The following is a 27905-nucleotide window of genomic DNA, read 5'->3' on the forward strand; positions in this document are numbered from 1 at the left end:
GCTAATTTCTCTGTGGCTCAGCTTTCGCCTCCTATCAGCATGCCCCTTGTTAGCACATGAGCACTGCAGCACAAGTGATTGACACATGACAAGTTAGTAGAACACTTAAGTGGTCCTCGCTCTTCATAAGGTTGAGCACCCCTGACTTATATATTTTATTGTTATTAGGTATGGAACAATTTATTGGAAGAATTCAAGACTTTCGGTTGTATTCTGTGGCTCTTACAAACAGGTAATTAGCAAACTTGAGATGCAAAGGGTTATGACCATATGCAAAGTTCATTAGTCCATATCCATCAATTATTGCCCATCTTTCTTTTCACCTGACTAAATTAGGCTGATGGAAGGGGTGGATGGGGGTAATGCTGGATTACAATATTTTATTCTAACTTACAGTGTGTGGTGGAATTTATTTGGAGTATATCAAGTACTGTTAGGTAGTTCTTATGTACAAAAGCACCTTTGTGAGGAGCCCCTGGTGAAGATCAAAAAGCATCTGGAAAAGCACCACATTGAAAATTAAGAGTGCAAAATGTATTTACATAGTTAGATATTTCTTTTTTCATATAATTTGGAAAAGATAAGGCAACACATTTCAGTGTTCTAAGGGTCTCTCTTTGTCGGAGCTTGATTTGCTGATGTATATGCTACATTGCTGGGCTTAAAGGCTTAAAATTATTCAGATATATTTATTTTGCTTAATTGTGAAGCAGGTACAAGCACATTAAACTGATTTCTGGTTACAATAGGGAACTTGGCTACAGTCTTGCTGGGGTGAAATAGTTAGGAGTAATGGAACAGAAGAAATGCCTTTTCTGAGGAAAATTCCGCTTTAGGTTCCTTTGTGCGTTGGCCACATGTCTGATGGCCAAGGCAACTGCAATCTCTGTTTAGGGGCAAGATGCCCCAATTCACTCTAAGATCCTCTCCTTCAATTGATGTCACATAAACAAGGGCTTGAAGCTTTAGACATTTTGCCAATACCGGAGGATGCTGGAGCAGGAAAGGTAATTTTTTTATCTGTTGGATCACTTAGATTGCTGATATAGTTTTAATTAGGCATTGAATATAGACCTTAAATATTCATATTTATATTTTGTTTTCTTTATAAGGTAAATAACATTGGAGTTCATGGATAACTTCAAACATCATAAAGTTTCTTTGACAAGATTCAGACTCATTTGAAAAATGTCCTGATAAAAGTTGCTTGTATGCTTGCCTCATACTATTTATTTATTAATTTATTTATTTCAGGTACTTATATAGCGCCGTCAATTTACGCAGCGCTTTACACATATATATTGTACATTCGCATCAGTCCCTAACCCTCAAGGGGCGTACAATCTAAGGTCCCTAACTCACATTCATACATACACATATTAGGTCATACTAGGTTATGTTCATGGTTCCTTTTGTTTTAATTTACTGTGAAGCATCTGTTTTGTAAGAGATTTTCTGGTACCATTAACCAGTTCTAAAAATTGAGGTTATTTCCAGTAACAAAAAATTTTCAGAATAAATCTTCTGAAATGGACCGTTCCTGTAAGCCAGGGACAGTTGGCAGCTATGCCATAGTTATTACTGTGATTAGACCTGTTACTTCCAAACAGGCTTCCATTTCTGTCACCTCCAGGCACAAGTGTTGTTTAATTAAACCTTTGATTGATTTGTCTATTTTTACCTCAATGTCTTATCACTTGCTTTTTTTGCCAGTGTAGATTTACAGGTTCGATAATCTTTCTTTGTTTTTCTACAGAGAAATCTCAGAAGTATTTTCTGGAAATTTCCCACAGATGGTTATTCAGCCAGAATGCCGGTGTCCCAGCAGCCACCCACGTTTGGAGCCCATCTCTGGGAGATATTGTTTTCCGAATGGAGTGGACAACTCAACCAAGGATAAAGTACTGAGGCTTAATCCAGATGCTCATCCTGTGCCTTACATGAATGATAATGATCTGAACACAACATGGATTTCTTCTTTACTATCGCCATCAGACATTGACAAAGGCATTAAGATCATTGTGGATTTAGACAATGGACAATATCAGGTGACATTGTCATGAATATTTTGGCCTAAGTCACAGTAGCATCTATCACGCTGGCTTGAACCTCTAATTTCCCCATTTTCTGCCTTCCCTAATACACTGCCATAGCCTCCAGATTGGCCATTGTGCATCTTAATTTTTAGAGAGTTATATGTATACATGGAGTTATATGTAGGCATGTATGCTTCCCCTGTCAACACATGACAGCATTTGGGCTTGATGATTGGCCACTTAGGCTTCAAGTGTTGTATTATGGGAGGAGTACCCCTCATACCAGAGAATAGCAGGTCTTTTTACCAGATTTTGTCAATGGAGTAAAGAAAAAGTAAGAATAGGTTGCTTACTCTGGCTGTTATAAAATTAACTTCTTACTTTACCTACCATGGCCAAAGGGCAAGTGCATTTTGAGACAGCAGAAAGAGTAGTGATGGTGCATACTTTGTTGTAACCCTTAACAACTAATGAGATTTCAGTATTTTGGGGACAGTTTAATGAATAATGGATTTTGATATGATGTAATGCTTTACTGTGCTTTGCCCATTATTCTTTACTTTATGGATTATGCCAGATGAAGTATGTGATGATCTATGTCCAACAACAAATACCCATACTTTGCATATTTTCCTATTTTACTGTGTTATCATTGCACAGTGCCAGTTTATCTGTGAGTCTCACAAGTGTTTATCTAACAGGGTATTTCAAAAAGCAAACCCCCCCCCCCAAAAAAAAACATTATGTGTACAATACCAGCTCATAGTAAAATGTAAACAATGGGGTTGATTTACTAAAACCAGAGAGTGCAAAATCTGGTGCAGCTCTGCATAGAAGCCATTCAGCTTCCAGTTGTTTTTGTCAAAGCTTAATTGAACAAGCTGAAGTTAGAAGCTAATTGACTACCATGCACAGCTGCACCAGATTTTACACACCCAAGTTTTAGTAAATCCACCCCATTGTTTTCTGATTGGCTGCCATGATGTATGAACTTTGCTCATAGATTTACTGAAATGCCTAAAATTAGGGTGAAGAACCAGTGCCTTATCTAAATTTGAGTGAATTCAATTAGATCATGGCAAAAAGACTTGAAGCTGACTGTAGACCCCTGGTCCCCAATGGCAGTCCTTTGGAACTTACTGTGCAGGCTTTAGTGGTTTGTTTTAGTGTATACTCAAGGCAGTTAAAAGAAAACTATCGTTAATGTGACTTCTAAGAGTTATTGGTTGGTTTATTTCCTTTACAACTTACTTTTTCTATGCTGCCATCTCTGTTTTCTTTTTATGCCTTTTCCCTCTGATCTTTTACAATGGATATTACTAAGAAAAATATCAAATATTTTAGGAAGGCTGTAGAAAGCACATATGTAGAAGCATTGACTTGTAGAGGGCAGTAATAGCAGTGGAGCAGTCTTATGTAAAGTCTGCAGTCTATGACTATTGCCTGAAGCATGTTGCTAATGTCCAACAACTTCTATTGTGTTTGTAGTCTTCGACCATCTCCTTAACAAAGATGCTGAATGCACACCTTGATTCAGCTTCCCAGTTTTACGCCAAGGCCTTCAAGATTAGATCTTGCTACGTAAAAAGGGGAGGCACATGCATCAGTTTAGTGGCAAATATCCTGATTTAAAACAGCTAAATCAGGGGTTCTCAGGATGCAAGAAGACACCTTAAAAAATTAAAGGCATTTATTTGTTCCTGCTATCTAGTAACAAAGTATAATACTTACTACTATTCCTCTTTCCCCAATTATAAAAACTAAAGTAAAGGAAAAAAAACCTGAAAATTCATATATATTTGTTTATTTATGCTTATCCATTTATTTTCAGAAGTCTATTCGTTGACTTTGCAGGGTTTGTAGCTCAGCATCCATTTTGCGGTTCCTGCAAACTAATAGCATCCTTTAACTACTCTATCTTTAGACTCTCTCTTCTTCATTCTACCATGTAGTGATTATGATGTATGCTTATAATTATCTTGACTAGTGCTCTTATAACTCTTAGCTAATTAGTGTCGCTGAGAGCTGCACAGACAAAGTCAACATTGGTTAAAGCTTGTTTCCCAGGAATACACTTCTTCACGAATCTATTCGGCTGGCTTTCTAGATATCTTTAACAAATTAAAGCACCTACCTGCTTTCATGCAAGAGGTTTCTGTTAAATACATAAATGACATAGCATGTTGTCTGACAGTATGTGCTGATATTTGACAGGGGAATGTCACCCAAAACTGATATATTGGTTTTGGATGAACGTTGCAGGTTTACTTACATGCCCATCTTCTTATGACTCTTGAAGCTAAAAGAATATAGCTGTTAGTATTTGATAGCTCTTCTCAGTCTTAGGCTGAAGGAGCATGGCTGCTCTGTAATGTTTAAGTATTGAGCTGGGTTTTCCAAGGACAGATCATTCCATTGGAGCAGCTAAGAACTACTTGGAGCAGTTGGACCTATTATCACCTACCCAAACTAAAGATATCTATTGCATGGGCTTGCCATTTAGGCTATTTATTATATGAGGTATGAGGCTCATTTGTAGTGGAGAATGAATATTGCTATGTGCTCTATCAGACACTATACTGTTTACTCCATGGTGTTTTTAAATTTTAAGACTCATCAATATGAAGTGCAGTGTGGAGCCTGTGGTGTACAATAGAGTGTCCTTGGGTTACCAATGTAGAGAACACTGCTTGAGTATGAGAAAACACACTTTGTCAGCTCTATGGCTTGGCTTTCCATCTGAATTTTTTCCATTCATTATTTTGAAATGGGCTTTGCTATTATGCATGCCCTGATTTCCACATACTTCCTTTATGGTGGCAGCATTGTAACTGGGACAGAAAGTGAGAGGAAATCTCCCCAACAGCGCCTCAGGCAGCAATAAAATAAAACACAACCTTTCTTTCACTTTATCCAAAATTAAAATGTAAAAAAAAAAAGTCTCAAACTTTAAGAAAAAGATCAGGTTTGATGTGTCTGTCTCTGACTTCAATGCCTAGGGCATCAGGGTAACAGAGGAGAGGAAACTTCAAGCCTCAAAATTTAAAAGACTAAAAACTAAACTAAACTAAACTTTTTTCCTATTTTAATTTCTTCTTCTGTCCACCTCTGGACTTTGTAGAAAAATTTAGCAAGACTGTAGGGATAAGTGGAGAGGAGCACATGTTGTGAAGAGCCAAATGACTCTTTATAATTAAGTAAACATAACTAAACTCTTTTTTTTCTTGTTTGGTGTCTTTACATGACAAGAGGTATTGTATACTGTATGTGATGGGAAAACCAGTGCTATTAAACCAACACTTCCACAAATTAGACAACATCAAAGTTGATTTCTAGTGGCCACAACAGCCATTTTAGCAGGTTTAACAGCCGCATGACACTGTTTGGGGGACAATATCTGGCTGAGGTGACAAATCAAAGAAGAACTTCACTGCCTAGTAATGCATGTTAAGATTTTTCCACCTCCCCTAACTCCTTCATTGATGTCCTATCTTACTTGTTGCAACCGACAATTAAAGGTAAATACAAATCTCCACCACTGCCTACAACACCACATAACACCACCTAACCTTAACTGATTCCAGTTCCCTTGCCAAACCCCACCATGCAGTTCTTACTCAAATAACTCTGTCTATTGCCCTGGGCCTGTCTGTTTAAATGTAGTTCTGCATATACAGCTGCCACCAGTGGTGCATTGTAGCATTACTTTTTACTAAAATAATCACATGACATAAGGGGTGGTGCTTGAAAATAAAAGGTGTAATTCTGTAGCTGTGCCTAGAGTAGTCACTTGCCTAAATTTGGCTCTGACCACACAGACAAAATGTGCTTTATATATTTTTCGCCATCAGTGAAATTTTGTAAATTATAAATATTGCATCAAACCATGTAAGGGAAATATGATTGAAAAAAAGTTGATCTTCCCCTTTTAAATTTTATTTAGAGGTTGCATTTTTTTTGGAGGGGAATGTATGTATTTAGGCTACTTTAGTTCTCCAGTATGTACTCTTTCTATGTGTTTTTTTCCTTTTTTTTGCATTTAATTTTTATTTGTGTGCTGTTAGTTAAAATTATGTATACTTATACTTTTTTCTTTCCGTCTGTATATAAAAAAAGTTGATCTTCCCCTTTTAAATTTCATTTAGAGGTTGCATTTTTTTTGGAGGGGGAATGTATGTATTTAGGCTATTTTAGTTCTCCAGTAAGTGCTTTCTATGTGTTTTTTTCTTTTTTATGTATTTATATATTATTTGTGTGATGTAGCCTAAAATTGTTATGTTTACTTTTACTTTTTTTCTTCCCTGTCTGTATATTTTCTTTCTGTGCAAAAAAGAAATGAATAAGGCTAATGAGCGGCTGTTTTTTGGCACACATCCATGTTAGTTGAAAGCAGTTTCTATAATCCTCTGGAGACATTTAAAGTCCACTGTACCCTTAAAAAGCACCTTAATTTTGCCTTCCACATGCACTGTATTGCATTTCACTAAAATGGCAACAAATTCCTGAAATGTCTTCGTTTTAATTGTATTGTTTAGCTATAGACAGCATGTAAATAAAAAATCTAATTCCATTTTAATATCAACTGCTATGTGTAATGCTAAAATGTACCAATCTTTTTTTGGTTTACTGCAATCGTAGAGAGAGACGCCTCTCGAGTAAAACTGTTTGGAAAGCAAAACAGAGTAGTATAGTAGTAGTACAGAATAGTATAGAACATTGACTCTTTGTTATTTTTTATTTATCTAACTTGCGTTTTACTTTTTGCTGTTATTTTTAGATATTTTACATTACGTTGTGGTTCTATAGCCCATTGCCTACAGCTTTAAGAATACAGAGGAAGAAGCATAGCAGCTCAGTTTGGGAAGATTGGCAATATCTTGCAAGGGATTGTCGGGACTTCAGCATGGAGAACAATGGCTTTTTACATCATCCTGATTCTGTCAATTGTTTCCAGCTCCCCGAGTAAGTTGAAATGCTCAAAACAGCTGAACTGGGTACATATATTCTGTGAGTCAGTAACAGTTGTGGCTCAACAGAATTTGGACCCTAGGATGATATATCTTTTTAGCCTGTAAGCTGCTCAGCAATATAAAAACCTTTAATATGAGGGGTACAACACTGCTGCAATGAGAGGTACATTATATGGCCATATATGTGAACACTTTTGAAAATGATTGAGTTTAGGTATTTATAGTAAAGGGTTCTGGTAATGCCAAAAAAAGAAGGTTTGGGAAGAACGTTTTTCTGTTTCATGACTTTCCCCTGTGAAAAAAGCCAGCTCCATAAAGACAGAGTATAAACTGATATTAAAAGCAGATTTATACAAAAAAAAGTCATACTTACCTGCTCTGTGCAATGGTTTTGCACAGAGAAGCCCCGGTCTGCCTCTTCTCAGGTTCCCCATCAGCGTTCTTAGCCCCTTCCAGCTGCTGAGTGCCCCCATAGCAAGCAGTATGCTATGAGGGCACCTGAGTAGACTCGCTCCCGAGCTGCTGTTCTGTGTATCCATTCACACACAGAGCATGCATTGGCCCTGCCCCCACTCTCTGCTCATTGGCTCACTGACTGTGATTGACAGTAGCAGGAGCCAATGATGAGGAAGAGAAACGGGAGAGCCACTACTTTTGTGCACATCACTGTATCAATATGGGGCTCTGGAAAGTATTGGAGGAGGTGGGCTGGGGGGACTGCTGCACACAGAAGGTTTTTTTAACCATCATGCATAGAATGCATGAGGGTAAAAAAACCTAAGCCTTTACAAACACTTTAGGGAGTTTGATGTAGAGGAACTTGAGTGGAACCCAGATTACAGGCCAGGTCTTACATCAGTGCATGAACTCAAAAATACTCTATTAGCTGAATGGGTTCAAATCCCCATACACTTAAAAACTTGGAGGCTGGTAATCCCAAAATCCCAAAAAGGAGGTGAAACTCCGCTTTATTGCTGTTGGTGTTGGAGTAGAATATCCAACAAGTTTATATAGGTATGATAGTCAGGTGTCCTATAAACGTTTGGCCATAAAGTGTGTATCATCTGAAAGGAATGATTTTCTTTTCCCCTCAGAGACCCCCGGTCTGTGGAGAGATTCCTGGTTTATCAGCAGAATTCTGGGAACACCCCTTGAACACGGAAATCACGACAGCTTATGTTCAGAGATGTTCAAAGTTTATTAGACATTAATAAGATTATATAGACTACAGATAATAATAAGGGAGGGGGGAGCGAGTTTCAAAACTGTAACTTGTAACTTTCCATCATGAGCTAACTACATGAAACATGACATATACATTTCTTGGTACAAATTGTTTTGGCTAACTTTTAGGGAAAACAGACAGACAAAAACATTGTCAGGGTCGTGTTAGCTTCTGTTGATACATCCTTGAACAACTGAAAACAGTTTCATTAAACTTCTAATATCTCTACAAAAAACTAACTTAATACTTAATACTTAAAATGGCGTACATAATACAAAATGGAAGTTATCTAGATTCTTTCAATCCCCTCTAAGATCATGAACATGATCTCAATTCTTTACTTCATTCATCTTTCTGTACATAGCTAGATAACCTTCATTTGTATTCTGCGGCTTGGTAGCTCTAGCAATGCAATATAATGAGCATTTAAAACATAGATATAAAAATAAAACAAAAAACAATATCATGACTATGCTTACCGCGATACCTTTCTTCCATGAAAAGATGGAACCAAATCCTGATCCTAACCAATCAAAAGGAGTCCATCCATCTTTTCCTATAGCTCTAGCTTCTTCCATTAAACCATCTACCTGTTCCCTGTGTTGCTTTATTATTTCATAATAATCTGGAACAGTCATTGTGGTATTATATATCCAAGTACAACATTCATAATCCTCTGTCATCTCACACAAACCTGTCAGAGCAGCACTCATACTTTCAATAGCTAATTCTTGCATCTCCAGCTGTTTTCTAATAGCTCTGGTCTCAGTATTTAGCAACCCTATGTCCTTAGAGTTCCTCTCCAGTATATCATCAATAATGTTTGTGTAATTATTTATTTTGTTCATAAGTGTTATTCCCCATCCCGTGTAGGTAGGGAACCATGACCAAACCTTATCCCCTGTAGAGAATAGATCTACCTTTTCTTGTTTGGTTTCCCTTCTCTGTCTCAGAGTTAGTTGGTATTTTGGGTATGTACTGGCTTTTACCTGGTGTTCCTTTTGGTCTATAGCTGCCATAATTGGCACTAATTGGGCTACATAGCACCAGCCCTGGACATTACTCGGTATCCAAGGGTAACAGATCTTACCACAACAGATATAGGTATTGTTTCCCAAGGAGATCGGCAATTTTTGTATTGCAGAATGAAATTCAGGGGTGACAACAAGTGTAAAATAAAAAAGAAGTTTTCCAAACATAGTTTTCCCCACATTATTATTGTATCCCTTCTAAACTTTCATTCAGGGTTTTACCATTTACTTGCCAGAGTTTCACCGAAGAAGTTCCATCCCTCCTTCCAGGATCAGATATGTTTAATATGGACTGAGAGCACATTCCCCTTCCCTTGTGAGAAGTATTCCCCAGTCTAAAACACCAATCGGGGAGTTGAGTGACTCCCAGAGTTGGAAAAGATATGGTGGCATTAGAAGTAATATTGGTCAAACCAATACTTACATTCCCTTTTATTAACAAAAATATTTTGACTGGAGCGGCCAGAAGAGGAATTTCATATGTGCTGGGATGTAACTTACTACAGATCCAACATTTATCAGAACCTGACTTTTGAGCATAAGCAGATTTAAACTGCATCATCAACATTTTTCCTGAAAAAGGATTGTTCTCTTCAAAACTTTCTTTTTGACTTTCTTTCACTTTTGGTTATCTGGGTCTCATTTAAAACTAGTCCTTGACCACAGATACCTTTTATTAGACCCAAGTCCTCAGGGTGATAAATACAGTTAGTTAGGATCCATACTGGCAGGAAAAAGAGCACAGTCAGTGTGCCCAATAGGATCCAGAGTTTCAAAACACCATGAGGGGCAGTAAAAAATTTCATCTTCAGGGCCTTTTTCACTTACTTCACCCACTCTTCGAGGATTTTTCTCTCATACTTCACCTCCTTTTTCCATCTCGTGTTTCTCAGGTGTTTGGTTCACCTTCTTCACTCGATTAGCATGGATCCAGGACTGGGAATTCTCCACCAGAACAGCTGTTCTGGTAACCGCTATCACCGTAGTAGGTGGTCCAAAGGGGTAGCCTTGCTTCTTGTCTTTAGCGAGTTGGCGGACCACTACGACATCTCCCACTTGGAAAAGGTGTGTTGGTTCCTGAAAAGATAAAGGAGAAGTGCGAGCAACATTTCTTTCAATCTGATCTAAACTCTGAATCAATTTTCTCACATATTCTTGTTGTACCAGGTCAAGGTCCCCTCTTTCTAACATAAGTGGCTGTCTAGCCCAAGGAGTGGGGAACGGTCTTCCCATTAATATTTCAAAAGGAGATAACCCTGTAGTCTTATTAGGTGTCATTCTTACCTCTGCTAGAATTGCAGGTAACATCTTCTTCCAGTGGGTATAGGTTCCTCCAGTGGCCTTCCTCAACTTATCCTTAATCGTCCTGTTTATCCTTTCTACTATACCCGAACTTTGAGGATGATAGGGAATATGAAACTTCCAATCTATCTTAAGTACTTTTACCAAATCTTGACATACCTTGGCCACAAAAGCTGGTCCGTTATCAGAATTTATCTGCAGCGGACATCCCCATCTGGGTATTATCTCCTGTGTGAGAATTCTGACTACAGTCTGTGCATCTTCTTTATTAGTGACAAATGCTTCCACCCATCTGCTGAACATATCCACCATTACCAACAAAAACTCTTGCCTCTGTCCTGTTTTTGGCATGTGGGTAAAATCTATTTGTAAATGGGTGAAAGGTGTAGTTGGGTACACTAGATGCTGGTGTTGTGATTTCTTTGGGTTCTGTGGATTGTTCCTTATACATGTAATGCACCTAGAAACATATTCTTTCACCAACCTAGATAAACCTGTAATGTAAAAATCCTGCAATAATGTTTCACATGTCGTTTTCCATCCTTTGTGTCCTAGACCGTGGTACTGTGCAATGAACAATGGGGCACTTGACATGGGAATGCATGGTTTCCCCTCTAAGCACAATAGACCAGAAGCTGGATCTAGTTGTGCTCCAGAACCATCCCAGTCTGCTAAATCGATTTTTGTAGCAAATTTTTGTAAATCTGCATACATCTGGTCATGTGGGGTGGTTGTGATGCCTGAAGTGAGCAAAGGCATCTGCTCACTGGCCACCTGTTGTAATGCGGCTTCCTTTGCTACCTTATCTGCTAATGCATTTCCTTTGGCAATATGATCTCTGTGATTTGTATGTGCCCTGCAATGAAGAATGGCTAATGTTTTTGGTAACTGTATGGCTTTGAGTAGATCAGATATCAAAGAAGAGTGAGATATGGTTTTGCCATCAGCAGCAATGAATCCTCTTCTCTCCCAAATGACCCCAAAATCATGTACAGCACCATGGGCGTACTTGGAGTCTGTTTAAATGTTGACATCCTGTCCTGCAAATAATTGACATGCTCTTGTAAGGGCAATCAGTTGAGCTGCTTGGGCTGACTGATATGGGATTGGCTTTGCCTCGAGTATTTTGTCAGGAAGTTGCACAATGCCATCTCCTGCATGGTAAGTATTATCATTTGGCCTAGAACATGAACCATCTACAAACACATCTGGGGCCCCATCAAGAGCCACAGCTGACATGTCGGACCTAGGGGAAGTGTCTTGCTGTATGTGGGTTATACAATTGTGTTCTGGTGCCACTTCATCCTGTTCCCCCTTTAGCCCCAATAGGGCATTCAAAATTGGAGTAGGACCTGAATTTGCTGAAGAATATTTAATAATCAAGTTGGGATCAGATAGAAGAATCACTTCATATCCGCTCAACCTTTGTGCTGACATGTGTTGAGTGTGTATGTTTTTCAGTAGTAAGGACACTTGGTGTGTGGTGTGTAGGGTAGTTTCATGTCCCAATGTGAAAGAAATAGCCCTCCCCACCAGAATTGCGCATGATGCAACAGCTCTCAGACAAGCAGGCATGCCCTGAACCTGAGTTGGCACTACTTTGGAAAAAAAAGCTACAGGGCAGAGCTTGCCTCCATGTTCCTGAGCCAGGACCCCCGCCATGGTTGTACAATTTTCCCTAGCATACAGATGAAACATTTTCTTATAATCAGGTAGTCCAAGACCAGGGGCCGTTACCATAGCATTCTTCAGGTACACAAAGGCATCAACCATTTCATTTGACCATGTGAGAATGTCAGGTGATTCTGAAAGTGTGGCAGACCTCAGAGTGTGATCATAGAATGAACAATCAGGTATCCATTGGCGGCAGTAACCAATCATACCAAGAAAAGTTAGCATGTCCTTTTTTGTTTGTGGGCGGGGCAGACCCACGAGAGCCGCAGCTCTTTTGTGACTGACATTCCTCTCACCATGACCCAGAATAAAACCAAGGTATTCAACCTGATTTTGGCACCATTGCAATTTCTTTTTAGATGCTTTGTGACCATTCCCTGACAACCATTCTAACAGAGACCAACTATCCTCCTGACTGGCCTCCTGACTTGAACTACAAATCAATAGGTCATCCACATATATAATGAGGACCGAACCATTGGGAGGGGTCCAGGACCTCAGTGTGGTCTGGAGGGCAAGTGAGTAGACTGCAAACGAATCTACATAGCCCTAGGCATTCTACACCAGCTCATCTGGCAATTTTCAGAATATAAATACAAATAGCGCCCTTGTCTGGTGGTCCACAGGAACCGAAAAAAATGCATTTGCTAAATCAATCACTGTAAAATATTCTGCATCGGACGGAATGGAGGTGAGGAGTGATGGCATATCAGGCACTATTGGGGCTAATGGAACCTCCAAATTATTTATGGCCCTCAAATCTTGTACAAACCTGTAAGAGCCATCCGGCTTCTTAACAGGATTGATAGGTGTGTTGTAAGGAGAAACAGTTTCTTCTAAAATACCTTCTGTTTACATGCTGTAGCAATAGGGAGGGAAGCCTTATTCTTGAAAACCCTTTTTAATTCTGTGTCAAGCTCCTCCCACTTCTCTCTCTTCTGTGGTATTTCAGTTTATAGGCAGTAGCCTGTGTATTACTTGGTTCTATGTGACTAATGCTTTTTACATTTATCCAATCCCAAGCTGGATTATTTCCCAGAATACCATCAATGATCAATCTCATATCTTCCTGTGTGTAATTTCTTCCTAAACATGCCTTTTTTAAATAAGCAAGTGTACCTCCAGGAGATACTGTAGGCTTGGGACAATGTTTAACAATCTTATTAATATCTTCTAATTCTATGGGTTTTTTTAGAATTAGTTCTCCTGCTGTGAGAAAAGGTAGTGTCATTATAGCCAACTCCTTTCCTCCTACGGCCCCCTCATCTTCTCTTTTTCCCTCTTGTTTCTTATCCATGGATCTAAGCTGCATTCTAAATTCCTCCACCTCTCTCTGCCCTTTCTATGACTGGTGTCACTTCTTCTCCATTGACCATCCTTTTTCTGTAATTTTATTATATTTACCTGTCCCTGTTCTTCGTATTCCAACTCTCCTTCGTTGTCATTATTCTCTGTAAGGATGCCTTGAACTTGGCTACCCTCCTCTGGTGATTTTATACTAATAATCTGTTTGGGTCTAGTGGAGGGGCCTGGCTGTATTGGTTGTAGATCCGGGACGGGAAGTGGCGCAGGGACAGGAGCAGGGGCTGGAGGGGCATTAGGCTGGGGTGTAATCATCCCCAAACTAATCAAAAAATCATCATCAGCAACATTTTTAAAACCACTTAATGAAGGATATATATTATACGGAGGGGGTGGGGTTGGTGTCTGAACTGTTTTCAGTCCAATCTTGGGTCTGCATGTCTTTTCAGATTGATGCTTTTCCTGGCATATTTTTAATGTATCCAATTTCAACTTCCTCTTTTGTTTTAAAGAGAAAATCAAATTGAACTTTCCCTTGCTATTATCAACCCAATACGGTGACCATTTTAACCAGTTTTCTCCCCCTTTCTTGGGAATGGGTCTGTACTCCCCATAGCTTCTGTCCAGCCTGCCATACAATCCACCCAGGGATTTATTAAATAATAGTCCGTTCCACAAACTCTAGCAACATAATCCTTACAATTTTCTCCCTTTTCTGGGGGACCTGGTGGGTAACTACCTCCTTGACCCATATTTAGACAGTGGATAAAACAATTTTAGCTTAAAATCTTATTTTGTTCCACACAACAAATTATCTTATACTTCTACGCAACAGAAAGAAAAAGCAAAAGACAGATAAACCAGAATCTGCTCCACAGGCTTATTAACCTCTTGATAACTTCCCAAAGTTATCTCTTCACTGTTTTACCAAAAACAGAGAACTGTGTTTACCAAAACACCTTTTTTTATATTATAGTGCACTATTTTGTAACTCTTACCAAAGAGTTAAGTCTGCTTTACCAAAAGCAGCTACAGGTTATCACGGGTCTATATAGACAATACAGAATGATTCAAGACCTTCCCTCAACATAGGGCAAGAAAGAGCTTTTAGTCATAAAAAGACAAAAGGTTTACTTACCAAGTGAGGTGGGTGGTCATCCCGGGCCGAGCCCCCAGCTGAAAGGAATGATTTTCTTTTCCCCTCAGAGACCCCCGGTCTGTGGAGAGATTCCTGGTTTATCAGCAGAATTCTGGGAACACCCCTTGAACACGGAAATCACGACAGCTTATGTTCAGAGATGTTCAAAGTTTATTAGACATTAATAAGATTATATAGACTACAGATAATAATAAGGGAGGGGGGAGCGAGTTTCAAAACTGTAACTTGTAACTTTCCATCATGAGCTAACTACATGAAACATGACATATACATTTCTTGGTACAAATTGTTTTGGCTAACTTTTAGGGAAAACAGACAGACAAAAACATTGTCAGGGTCGTGTTAGCTTCTGTTGATACATCCTTGAACAACTGAAAACAGTTTCATTAAACTTCTAATATCTCTACAAAAAACTAACTTAATACTTAATACTTAAAATGGCGTACATAATACAAAATGGAAGTTATCTAGATTCTTTCATCATCCACCACAACAGAAACAGCTATCTGTGACAACGGTCTATAGACAGGGGTGTATTTACCACAAGGCAAACAAGGCATTTACCTAGGGTGGCATTTTTCAAGGGGGCAGCGCTGCCCCCAGAAGAAGGAACACATATCACATGGGGACCAAGTTGGATCCGAGAGAGGCTGCGGGCTGCTTGACAGTGTATGCAGAACCAGACTTTCGTCCCCAGGGAGCTGTGAAGGTGAGTGTCTGTGAGTTTCTTTTTCGCTCTTGTTGGGGGGGAAAGTGGGTTGCAGGTGTATGGGGAGGCAGTGGTAGTGGAAGGCTCTCTCAGCTGGGGGGGGGGTGGTGGTGTTGGTAGGTGTCAGGTTCTCCCCTTCCCTTTGGAGGGGGGGGGGGTTGCTTTTTACTGTAATGCTCTCTCTGCGCTTGGGGGGGGGGGGTGTTGGTCGGTGTCAGGCTCTCTCCTTTGGGGGGTTGTTGGTTGGTGGTATGCTGATTTTTGTGTTGCCTAGGGCAGCACAAAACCTAAATATACAACTGTCTATATATGGATGTAAAGTGCATTCTGCTCTCTGCAACACAGAACAAGATGGACTTTCAAGGCATGGTTTAACTGGTGCAGGGTTGGCATAATGGTACATAAAAAGAAGGAAGTTGTAGGTAAAGATATGCTCCTATTTAGAATGCCCATTACAGGAAAAAGTTAGAGATCACTGACATGTTATACTAGAGATTGCTCTTATATTGCTAGTGAGAGAGACAACTGGCATTACATTACATTGCTAGAAAGTCTTCTATTTCCAGAAAGTACCTGGAGAGGAGAGAGTCACAACAGAAATGAAATGGAAAAATCCCCTGTGAGGTCACCAGCGCAATTAGACCCATCTGAAAATGTCCTCTGTATCTCTGTTATTATATATATATATACTTGCATTGCCAGGACAAATAGAGTTTGATCACCTAAATCACTGACAGTTATGGCTGCAATCTTTCTTGGTCTACTTGACCTTGACTTGGTATCAAGAGATCCCCAAACTTTCCACTTCTTAATAGGTGATTTAACAGTACTGATTGGCATATTAAAAGCTTTGGACATCTTTTTTATGTCCTTTTCCATCTTAATAAAGTTCCATTACCTTGTTATGCAGGACTTTTGACAGTTCTTTTCTGATCCCCATGGCTCAGTATCTAGCCTAGTCAGTGCTTCCACGTAAGAGCTAACAAACTCATTGACTATTTATACACTGACACTAATTGCAATTTAAAAAGCCCCAGATGTGGGACATTAACCTCTAATTGGCATTTTAACCCATGTGTGTCACCTTGTGTGTCTGTACCAAGGCCAGACATTACAGGTAGAGATGAGCGAATCGAACTCGGAGAAGTGGAATTCGTTTCGAATATTAGGAAAATTTCGATTCGCGTCGAATCCAAAAATAAGCAGACTTCGGATGCGCAAATCGAAATTTTTCCTAAAATGGCGGCGACATGTGCGGCGACGGAGCGGGGATGTCTGGGAAGGCGCGCAGACAAGGCGCGCTGACCCATAATGCATTCATTCATGACATGTGATCGCATTAGCCAATCAGCAGCCAGCCAGCACAGTGTAATGGTCGAGCTATAAATGGCGGCCATTTTAGAATTCTCCATTTGCCTCCAGTCATTCAACAGAGGCAGACCTGGCTATATTCAGGGAGAGAGTTAGGGACAGAGAAACGTTACTTAGCGACACAGAAACGTTAGTTAGGGCCACAGAATCGTTACTTAGGGCCATAGAAACGTTACATAGGGCCACAGAAACGTTACTTAGGGCCACAGAATCGTTAGTTAGGGCCACAGAAACGTTACTTAGGGACACAGAATTGTTACTCAGGGATACAGAATTGTTACTGAGGGCCACAGAATCGTTACTTAGGGCCACAAAAACGTTACTTAGGGCCACAGAATTGTTACTTAGGGACAAACACAGAATTGTCACTGAGGGACACAGATTTGTTACTGAGGGCCACAGAATCGTTACTTAGGGCCACAGAATTGTTACTTAGGGACAGACACAGAATTGTTACTGAGGGACACAGATTTGTTACTGAGGGCCACAGAATCGTTACTTAGGGCCACAGAAACGTTACTTAGGGCCACAGAATTGTTACTTAGGGACAGACACAGAATTGTTATTGAGGGACACAGAATTGTTACTGAGGGCCACAGAACCGTTACTTAGGGCCACAGAAACGTTACTTAGGGCCACAGAATTGTTACTTAGGGACAGACACAGAATTGTTACTGAGGGACACAGATTTGTTACTGAGGGCCACAGAATCGTTACTTAGGGCCACAGAATTGTTACTTAGGGACAGACACAGAATTGTTACTGAGGGACACAGATTTGTTACTGAGGGCCACAGAATCGTTACTTAGGGCCACAGAAACTTTACTTAGGGCCACAGAATTGTTACTTAGGGACAGACACAGAATTGTTATTGAGGGACACAGAATTGTTACTGAGGGCCACAGAACCGTTACTTAGGGCCACAGAAACGTTACTTAGGGCCACAGAATTGTTACTCAGGGACAGACACAGAGTTGTTACTGAGGGACACAGATTTGTTACTGAGGGCCACAGAATCGTTACTTAGGGACACAGAATTGTTACTTAGGGACAGACACAGAATTGTTACTGAGGGACACAGATTTGTTACTGAGGGCCACAGAATCGTTACTTAGGGCCACAGAAACGTTACTTAGGGCCACAGAATTGTTACTTAGGGATAGACACAGAATTGTTACTGAGGGACACAGATTTGTTACTGAGGGCCACAGAATCGTTACTTAGGGCCACAGAATTGTTACTTAGGGACAGACACAGAATTGTTACTGAGGGACACAGATTTGTTACTGAGGGCCACAGAATCCTTACTTAGGGCCACAGAAACGTTACTTAGGGCCACAGAATTGTTACTTAGGGACAGACACAGAATTGTTATTGAGGGACACAGAATTGTTACTGAGGGCCACAGAACCGTTACTTAGGGCCACAGAAACGTTACTTAGGGCCACAGAATTGTTACTTAGGGACAGACACAGAATTGTTACTGAGGGACACAGATTTGTTACTGAGGGCCACAGAAACGTTACTTAGGGCCACAGAAACGTTACTTAGGGCCACAGAATCGTTAGTTAGGGCAACAGAAACGTTACTTAGGGACACAGAATTGTTACTCAGGGACAGACACAGAATTGTTACTGAGGGATACAGAATTGTTACTGAGGGCCACAGAATCGTTACTTAGGGCCACAGAAACGTTAATTAGGGCCACAGAAACGTTACTTAGGGCCACAGAATTGTTACTTAGGGACAGACACAGAATTGTTATTGAGGGACACAGAATTGTTACTGAGGGCCACAGAACCATTACTTAGGGCCACAGAAACGTTACTTAGGGCCACAGAATTGTTACTTAGGGACAGACACAGAATTGTTACTGAGGGACACAGATTTGTTACTGAGGGCCACAGAAACATTACTTAGGGCCACAGAAACGTTACTTAGGGCCACAGAATCGTTACTTAGGGCCACAGAAATGTTACTTAGGGCCACAGAATTGTTACTCAGGGACAGACACAGAATTGTTACTGAGGGATACAGAATTGTTACTGAGGGACACAGAACCGTTACTTAGGGCCACAGAAACGTTACTTAGGGCCACAGAATTGTTACTTAGGAACAGACACAGAATTGTTACTGAGGGACACAGATTTGTTACTGAGGGCCACAGAAACGTTACTTAGGGCCACAGAAACGTTACTTAGGGCCACAGAATCGTTACTTAGGGCCACAGAAACGTTACTTAGGGCCACAGAAACTTTACTTAGGGCCACAGAATTGTTACTTAGGGACACAGAATTGTTACTCAGGGACAGAAACAGAATTGTTACTGAGGGATACAGAATTGTTACTGAGGGAGACAGAAACGTTACTTAGGGCCACAGAAACGTTACTTAGGGCCACAGAATTGTTACTTAGGGACAGACACAGAATTGTTACTGAGGGACACAGAATTGTTACTGAGGGCCACAGAACCGTTACTTAGGGCCACAGAAACGTTACTTAGGGACACAGAATTGTTACTCAGGGACAGACACAGAATTGTTACTGAGGGACACAGAATTGTTACTGAGGGCCACAGAACTGTTACTGAGGGCCACAGAACTGTTACTTAGGGCCACAAAAACGTTACTTAGGGCCACAGAAATGTTACTTAGGGCCACAGAAACGTTACTTAGGGCCACAGAATTGTTACTTAGGGACAGACACAGAATTGTTATTGAGGGACACAGAATTGTTACTGAAGGCCACAGAACCGTTACTTAGGGCCACAGAAATGTTACTTAGGGCCACAGAATTGTTACTTAGGGACAGACACAGAATTGTTACTGAGGGACACAGATTTGTTACTGAGGGCCACAGAAACGTTACTTAGGGCCACAGAAACGTTACTTAGGGCCACAGAATCGTTACTTAGGGCCACAGAAACATTACTTAGGGCCACAGAAACGTTACTTAGGGCCACAGAATTGTTACTCAGGGACAGACACAGAATTGTTACTGAGGGATACAGAATTGTTACTGAGGGACACAGAACCGTTACTTAGGGCCACAGAAACGTTACTTAGGGCCACAGAATTGTTACTTAGGGACAGACACAGAATTGTTACTGAGGGACACAGATTTGTTACTGAGGGCCACAGAAACGTTACTTAGGGCCACAGAAACGTTACTTAGGGCCACAGAATCGTTACTTAGGGCCACAGAAACGTTACTTAGGGCCACAGAAACTTTACTTAGGGCCACAGAATTGTTACTTAGGGACACAGAATTGTTACTCAGGGACAGACACAGAATTGTTACTGAGGGATACAGAATTGTTACTGAGGGACACAGAAACGTTACTTAGGGCCACAGAAACGTTACTTAGGGCCACAGAAACGTTACTTAGGGCCACAGAATTGTTACTTAGGGACAGACACAGAATTGTTACTGAGGGACACAGAATTGTTACTGAGGGCCACAGAACCGTTACTTAGGGCCACAGAAACGTTACTTAGGGACACAGAATTGTTACTCAGGGACAGACACAGAATTGTTACTGAGGGACACAGAATTGTTACTGAGGGCCACAGAACTGTTACTGAGGGCCACAGAACTGTTACTTAGGGCCACAGAAACGTTACTTAGGGCCGCAGAATTGTTACTTAGGGACAGACACAGAATTGTTACTGAGGGACACAGAATTGTTACTGAGGGCCACAGAACCGTTACTTAGGGCCACAGAAACGTTACTTAGGGACACAGAATTGTTACTCAGGGACAGACACAGAATTGTTACTGAGGGACACAGAATTGTTACTGAGGGACACAGAATTGTTACTGAGGGCCACAGAACTGTTACTTAGGGCCACAGAAACGTTACTCAGGGACACAGAATTGTTACTCAGGGACAGACACAGAATTGTTACTCAGGGACACAGAATCGTTTAATTAAAGAGTATGTCAGACAACATGCAGAGGAGTGGCAGAGGAGGCAATGTTTTAGGAGCGAGCAGACGTGGCAGCAGAGGAAGGGGTCGAGGCAGCACTATTCGCAGCCAGAGGCCAGTGCTCCCGGTGTCATCCAGCGGTCGTGTCTCCAACGACAACCCTGCCGTCATCGATTGGTTGGCTCGGTCGTCTTCCTCTTCCCAGGTCACCTCTGACACCTACAGCCAACGGTCGGTGGGTACGTCAGACACAACCGTTAGTTGGCATGGCCCGGGAGCAAGCCCACTGAAATCACATGTCCTCTACCTGCCCCTGTCCTTTGCTGTTCCCTCACCAAGCGAAGTATCGCATGCTGTGGGCTCAGCCCCACTGTACAGTGAGGAAGAGCTAACAGAGGGCGGTCAGGAACGGGGGGAGACATCCGCCTCTTCAGCAGCCAGGCGAAGAAGTAGTGGCGAGGAGAGTGGCTCGGTAGCCGGTCTAGAGACAGGTCTGTCTCCTGACCCACACGCAGCCGAGGGGGCTAGTAGTGAGGCGGAGACCCTAATTGATGATGATGAGGCTGATCGCACTTGGCAGCCTCGTCGTCATCAGGCTAATGCTTCCGCATCATCAGGAGAAGAGGGTGGCAGCTTGGCAGCGAGCAAAACAGTCGGTGGGTTGCCCAGGAGGCAGCAGGGTCGCAGCAGTGTCAGTGGAGGCAAACGGCCACGGAGTACAGCACCAGCTCCCCTGCAGCCTACCACCACGGCCAGTAGTGGTGCCGGTGTGCACGGAGGAAGCAGCAGTCAGCCAGTGAGGAGTATCGGGGGCAAAGTTTCCTACTCGGCGGTGTGGCAATTTTTTGTCAAGCCGCCCGAGGAAGTAAACGTAGCCGTATGTCGACTATGTGGCCAGAAAGTCAAGCGTGGCCAGGGGGCCCATGTTGGGACTACAGCGTTGCGGCAGCATATGCAGCGTCGCCATTTGGTGGCCTGGGAAAACCGTGATAAAGATACGGTGGTTCTGTCCGCCCCAGCCCCCGCTCCATCACCCGCTCCGTTACTTGCTCCGTCACCCGACGTCAATCGCCCTCTATCAGCCAGTCAAGGCTCCAACACCTCTGCTGAGGGGAGTTGTCGCTCGTTGCCATCTTCCGCTCGTTCAGATGCTCCTTCTCCTGCTACTCCTCTTTACGGATTCCGTCAGCAGTCTTTCTTGGAATCCGTTTCCAAGAGACAACAGTTTGCGAGCACGCACCCGACGGTGCAAAAGCTGAACGTCCTCCTGTCCAAGTTGCTGGTGCTGCAGTCCCTCCCTTTCCAAGTGGTGGACTCAGCACCTTTCCGAGAAATGATGGCTTGTGACGCGCCGCGGTGGAGAGTGCCAAGCCGTCATTTCTTCGCCAAAAAGGCAGTGCCAGCCCTGCATTCACATGTAGAAGAGATGGTGGGCCAGTCTTTGAGCATGTCGGTCTCTGCCAAAGTGCACGGCAGCGCCGACGTGTGGAGCTGTAACTACGGTCAGGGACAGTACATGTCATTTACGGCCCACTGGGTGAACGTGGTGCCGTCACAGCCGCACCAGCAACTTGGACAGGTCACTCCGCTTTTGCCTCCACGTTTGCACGTCCTTGGTCCACAAAAGATGTCCGCCTCTACCACCTCTTCTTCCTTCGTGTCCTCAGCCGCCACCCCCGTGCCAAGTCCCATTACCCGACCGGCATATCACATGTGCAGGGAGCAACGGTGTCACGCTGTGCTGCACCTGGTATGCCTTGGCGAACGTAGTCACACAGGGGAGGAACTTCTCAGTGTAAGGCTACGTTCACACTAGCCTTGTGTGCAGGCGGCAGAGAGGCGTTTGGGAAGCGTTTTTGCCAATTCTGCACATTACAGCACATGGTGCTGTTCTAACGGGAGCGTTTGCGTCGCGTCGCGTTGCGTCGCGGCAAAACGGACGTCTCTGGACGAGTCAGGAGGCTTTGAAGCCTCCTATTCTCGTCTATGGTGCCGCTCCACAAACGCCCGGCCGGCGTTTGCGGTGCGGTTGCGACGCGGTTGCGGGGCGTTTGCGGAGCGGTAACACCACTCAAACTGCATTATAGGCGTTTGTGGGGCGTTATTAACGCTCGGCAAACGCCTAGCAACCGCCGCTAAACCGCGCATGCGGCGTTTGCGGAGCGTTTGCCTAGCGTTAAAAACGCTCAGCAAACGCCGGACCAACGCTTGCCAAACGCTATAGGGGCGTTTGGCAAGCGTTGGCAAAACAGCCAAGTGTGAACAAGCCCTTATGAACAGAGAAATCGACAGATGGCTGTCTCCGCGCAAACTGAAAATCGGAACCATGTTGACCGACAACGGAAAGAACATGGTGTCTGCTTTGCGTCAAGGAAGGTTGTGCCATGCGCCATGCATGGCTCACGTGTTAAATCTGGTTGTCAAGCGGTTCCTAAAATCCACCATCCCACTGCAAGACATCCTTAAAATGTCACGTAAACTTTGCATGCATTTCAGCCATTCCTACACCGCAAAGCACACCCTGCTTGAGCTGGAGCGGCAGAACGGAATTCCACAGCATCGCCTGATCTGCGACGTTGCAACAAGGTGGAATTCAACCCTACACATGTTAGACCGCCTTTACGAACAGCGAAAGGCCATCACCGATTTCCTGATGTTACAAGCGGATAAAGGTACTCCCCTGTGTAACTTTGATGTCAGCCATTGGCAGCTCATGCGTGACACCTGCCGCTTGCTCAGGCCCTTTGAGGAGGCCACGCTATTCGTGAGTCGGCAGGACTATGGGATGAACGACGTCATTCTTTTGTTGCACGTCCTGGAACAAATGCTGTTAACAATGGCTGGTCAGAGTGCGGTAGACGTGGCGCACAGATCTCAACGCCACATGACCCCTGTGGGGGCAGGACAGGAAGAAGAGGAGGAGGTAGAGGAGGACATTTGTGCTCAGGAATTATTGAGTGAAATGGGTGGTTTTTCCACTCAGCGGACAGGAGTGGAGGAGCAGGAGCATCTGGTAGAGGAGGAGGAGGAGGAGACAGAGGACCCAGACGCACCGTGGCAGTATGCTGTGGAGATGGAGGCAGGGAGTCCCTCGCATTCCTTGGCACAAATGGCCCATAGCATGCTCGGTTGCTTGCGTAGCGACAGCCGAATAATAACCATCAGACAGAGGGATGACTTTTGGCTGTCCACCTTGTTGCGGCAGGAGGTATTGTAACTCCGCGGAGGACACGACTGTCCACCCAAAGTGTCGAGAGACTCACGTTTGTGAAAATGAATCAGGCGTGGATTAGTCTGGATTTCAAACCACCAGTTCCTGACACAACTGACTAAATCCGCCATGAATCATGCCCCAAACATGTGCCACTTTCAGGTCTCCTCACACTGCTGGTGTGTTCCATTTTTTGTCATAGGATGCTGGCAGATTACGGGCCTCCCATAGCTGCTGCCAGGCCCCTAATCTGCCATGGGCCCCTATACCGCCTCCTCATGCTGCTGCGAAGTCCAGAGTCTCCCATGGGTCCCTGTACGGCCTCCCATTGCTGCTGTCTCCATCGCCACACTCTGCCATGTGCCACTTTCAGGTCTCCTCACACACTGCTGGTCTGTTCAATTTTTTGACATAGGGTGCTGGCAGATTACGGGCCTCCCATAGCTGCTGCCAGGCCCCTAATCTGCCATGGGCCCCTATACCGCCTCCTCATGCTGCTGCCAAGTCCAGAGTCTGTCATGGGTCCCTGTAGGGCCTCCCATTGCTGCTGTCTCCATCGCCACACTCTGCCATGTGCCACTTTCAGGTCTCCTCACACACTGCTGGTGTGTTCAATTTTTTGACATAGGGTGCTGGCAGATTACGGGCCTCCCATAGCTGATGCCAGGCCCCTAATCTGCCATGGGCCCCTATACTGCCTCCTCATGCTGCTGCCAAGTCCAGAGTCTGTCATGGGTCCCTGTACGGCCTCCCATTGCTGCTGTCTCCATTGCCACACTCTGCCATGTGCCACTTTCAGGTCTCCTCACACACTGCTGGTGTGTTCAATTTTATGACATAGGGTGCTGGCAGATTACGGGCCTCCCATAGCTGCTGCCAGGCCTCTAATCTGCCATGGGCCCCTGTACCGCCTCCTCATGCTGCTGCCAGGTCCACAGTGTCTCATGCCATGTGCCACTTTCAGGTCTCCTCACACTGCTGGTGTGTTCAATTTTTTGACATAGGGTGCTGGCAGATTACGGGTCTCCCATAGCTGCTGCCAGGCCCCTAATCTGCCATGGGCCCCTATACCGCCTCCTCATGCTGCTGCGAAGTCCAGAGTCTCTCATGGGTCCCTTTACGGCCTCCCATTGCTGCTGTCTCCATCGCCACACTCTGCCATGTGCCACTTTCAGGTCTCCTCACACTGCTGGTGTGTTCAATTTTTTGACATAGGGTGCTGGCAGATTACGGGCCTCCCATAGCTGCTGCCAGGCCCCTAATCTGCCGTGTGCCCCTATACCGCCTCCTCATGCTGCTGCCAAGTCCAGAGTCTCTCATGGGTCCCTGTACGGCCTCCCATTGCTGCTGTCTCCATCGCCACACTCTGCCATGTGACACTTTCAGGTCTCCTCACACTGCTGGTGTGTTCAATTTTTTGACATAGGGTGCTGGCAGATTACGGGCCTCCCATAGCTGCTGCCAGGCCCCTAATCTGCCATGGGCCCCTGTACCGCCTCCTCATGCTGCTGCCAGGTCCACAGTGTCTCATGCCATGTGCCACTTTCAGGTCTCCTCACACTGCTGGTGTGTTCAATTTTTTGACATAGGGTGCTGGCAGATTACGGGCCTCCCATAGCTGCTGCCAGGCCCCTAATCTGCCATGGGCCCCTATACCGCCTCCTCATGCTGCTGAGAAGTCCAGAGTCTCTCATGGGTCCCTGTACGGCCTCCCATTGCTGCTGTCTCCATCGCCACACTCTGCCATGTGCCACTTTCAGGTCTCCTCACACTGCTGGTGTGTTCAATTTTTTGACATAGGGTGCTGGCAGATTACGGGCCTCCCATAGCTGCTGCCAGGCCCCTAATCTGCCATGGGCCCCTATACCGCCTCCTCATGCTGCTGCCAAGTCCAGAGTCTGTCATGGGTCCCTGTACGGCCTCCCATTGCTGCTGTCTCCATCGCCACACTCTGCCATGTGCCACTTTCAGGTCTCCTCACACACTGCTGGTCTGTTCAATTTTTTGACATAGGGTGCTGGCAGATTACGTGCCTCCCATAGCTGCTGCCAGGCCCCTAATCTGCCATGGGCCCCTATACCGCCTCCTCATGCTGCTGCCAAGTCCAGAGTCTGTCATGGGTCCCTGTAGGGCCTCCCATTGCTGCTGTCTCCATCGCCACACTCTGCCATGTGCCACTTTCAGGTCTCCTCACACACTGCTGGTGTGTTCAATTTTTTGACATAGGGTGCTGGCAGATTACGGGCCTCCCATAGCTGATGCCAGGCCCCTAATCTGCCATGGGCCCCTATACTGCCTCCTCATGCTGCTGCCAAGTCCAGAGTCTGTCATGGGTCCCTGTACGGCCTCCCATTGCTGCTGTCTCCATTGCCACACTCTGCCATGTGCCACTTTCAGGTCTCCTCACACACTGCTGGTGTGTTCAATTTTATGACATAGGGTGCTGGCAGATTACGGGCCTCCCATAGCTGCTGCCAGGCCTCTAATCTGCCATGGGCCCCTGTACCGCCTCCTCATGCTGCTGCCAGGTCCACAGTGTCTCATGCCATGTGCCACTTTCAGGTCTCCTCACACTGCTGGTGTGTTCAATTTTTTGACATAGGGTGCTGGCAGATTACGGGTCTCCCATAGCTGCTGCCAGGCCCCTAATCTGCCATGGGCCCCTATACCGCCTCCTCATGCTGCTGCGAAGTCCAGAGTCTCTCATGGGTCCCTTTACGGCCTCCCATTGCTGCTGTCTCCATCGCCACACTCTGCCATGTGCCACTTTCAGGTCTCCTCACACTGCTGGTGTGTTCAATTTTTTGACATAGGGTGCTGGCAGATTACGGGCCTCCCATAGCTGCTGCCAGGCCCCTAATCTGCCGTGTGCCCCTATACCGCCTCCTCATGCTGCTGCCAAGTCCAGAGTCTCTCATGGGTCCCTGTACGGCCTCCCATTGCTGCTGTCTCCATCGCCACACTCTGCCATGTGACACTTTCAGGTCTCCTCACACTGCTGGTGTGTTCAATTTTTTGACATAGGGTGCTGGCAGATTACGGGCCTCCCATAGCTGCTGCCAGGCCCCTAATCTGCCATGGGCCCCTGTACCGCCTCCTCATGCTGCTGCCAGGTACACAGTGTCTCATGCCATGTGCCACTTTCAGGTCTCCTCACACTGCTGGTGTGTTCAATTTTTTGACATAGGGTGCTGGCAGATTACGGGCCTCCCATAGCTGCTGCCAGGCCCCTAATCTGCCATGGGCCCCTATACCGCCTCCTCATGCTGCTGAGAAGTCCAGAGTCTCTCATGGGTCCCTGTACGGCCTCCCATTGCTGCTGTCTCCATCGCCACACTCTGCCATGTGCCACTTTCAGGTCTCCTCACACTGCTGGTGTGTTCAATTTTTTGACATAGGGTGCTGGCAGATTACGGGCCTCCCATAGCTGCTGCCAGGCCCCTAATCTGCCATGGGCCCCTATACCGCCTCCTCATGGTGCTGCCAAGTCCAGAGTCTGTCATGGGTCCCTGTGCGGCCTCCCATTGCTGCTGTCTCCATCGCCACACTCTGCCATGTGCCACTTTCAGGTCTCCTCACACACTGCTGGTGTGTTCCATTTTTTGTCATAGGGTGCTGGCAGATTACGGGCCTCCCATTGCTGCTGCCAGGCCCGTAATCTGCCATGGGCCCCTGTACTGCCTCTTCATGCTGCTGCCAGGTCCAGAGTGTGTCATGGGTCCCTGTACAGCCTCCCATTGCTGCTGTCTCCATCGCCACACTCTGCCATGTGCCACTTTCAGGTCTCCTCACACACTGCTGGTGTGTTCAATTTTTTGACATAGGGTGCTGGCAGATTACGGGCCTCCCATAGCTGCTGCCAGGCCCCTAATCTGCCATGGGCCCCTGTACCGCCTCCTCATGCTGCTGCCAGGTCCACAGTGTCTCATGCCATGTGCCACTTTCAGGTCTCCTCACACTGCTGGTGTGTTCAATTTTTTGACATA

The 27905-nt window shown here is 44.6% G+C and overlaps 1 protein-coding gene across 1 annotated transcript in view; it reads left to right on the forward strand.

Annotated features, from left to right (window-relative positions):
- Window positions 1-27905, forward strand: part of USH2A (usherin) — a 1035348-nt gene that overhangs the window by 61808 nt on the left and 945635 nt on the right. Inside the window, exons 4-6 of the mRNA XM_089684798.1 lie at window positions 169-232; window positions 1757-2048; window positions 6814-6998. Coding sequence (XP_089540924.1) covers window positions 169-232; window positions 1757-2048; window positions 6814-6998 — 541 coding nt within the window. The remainder of the gene's footprint in view (window positions 1-168; window positions 233-1756; window positions 2049-6813; window positions 6999-27905) is intronic.

This window comes from Staurois parvus, unplaced genomic scaffold, assembly GCF_062004578.1.
Source record: "Staurois parvus isolate SC_StPar_1 unplaced genomic scaffold, SC_StPar_1.0 ptg000357l, whole genome shotgun sequence".
In the NCBI taxonomy this organism is placed as follows: domain Eukaryota; kingdom Metazoa; phylum Chordata; class Amphibia; order Anura; family Ranidae; genus Staurois; species Staurois parvus.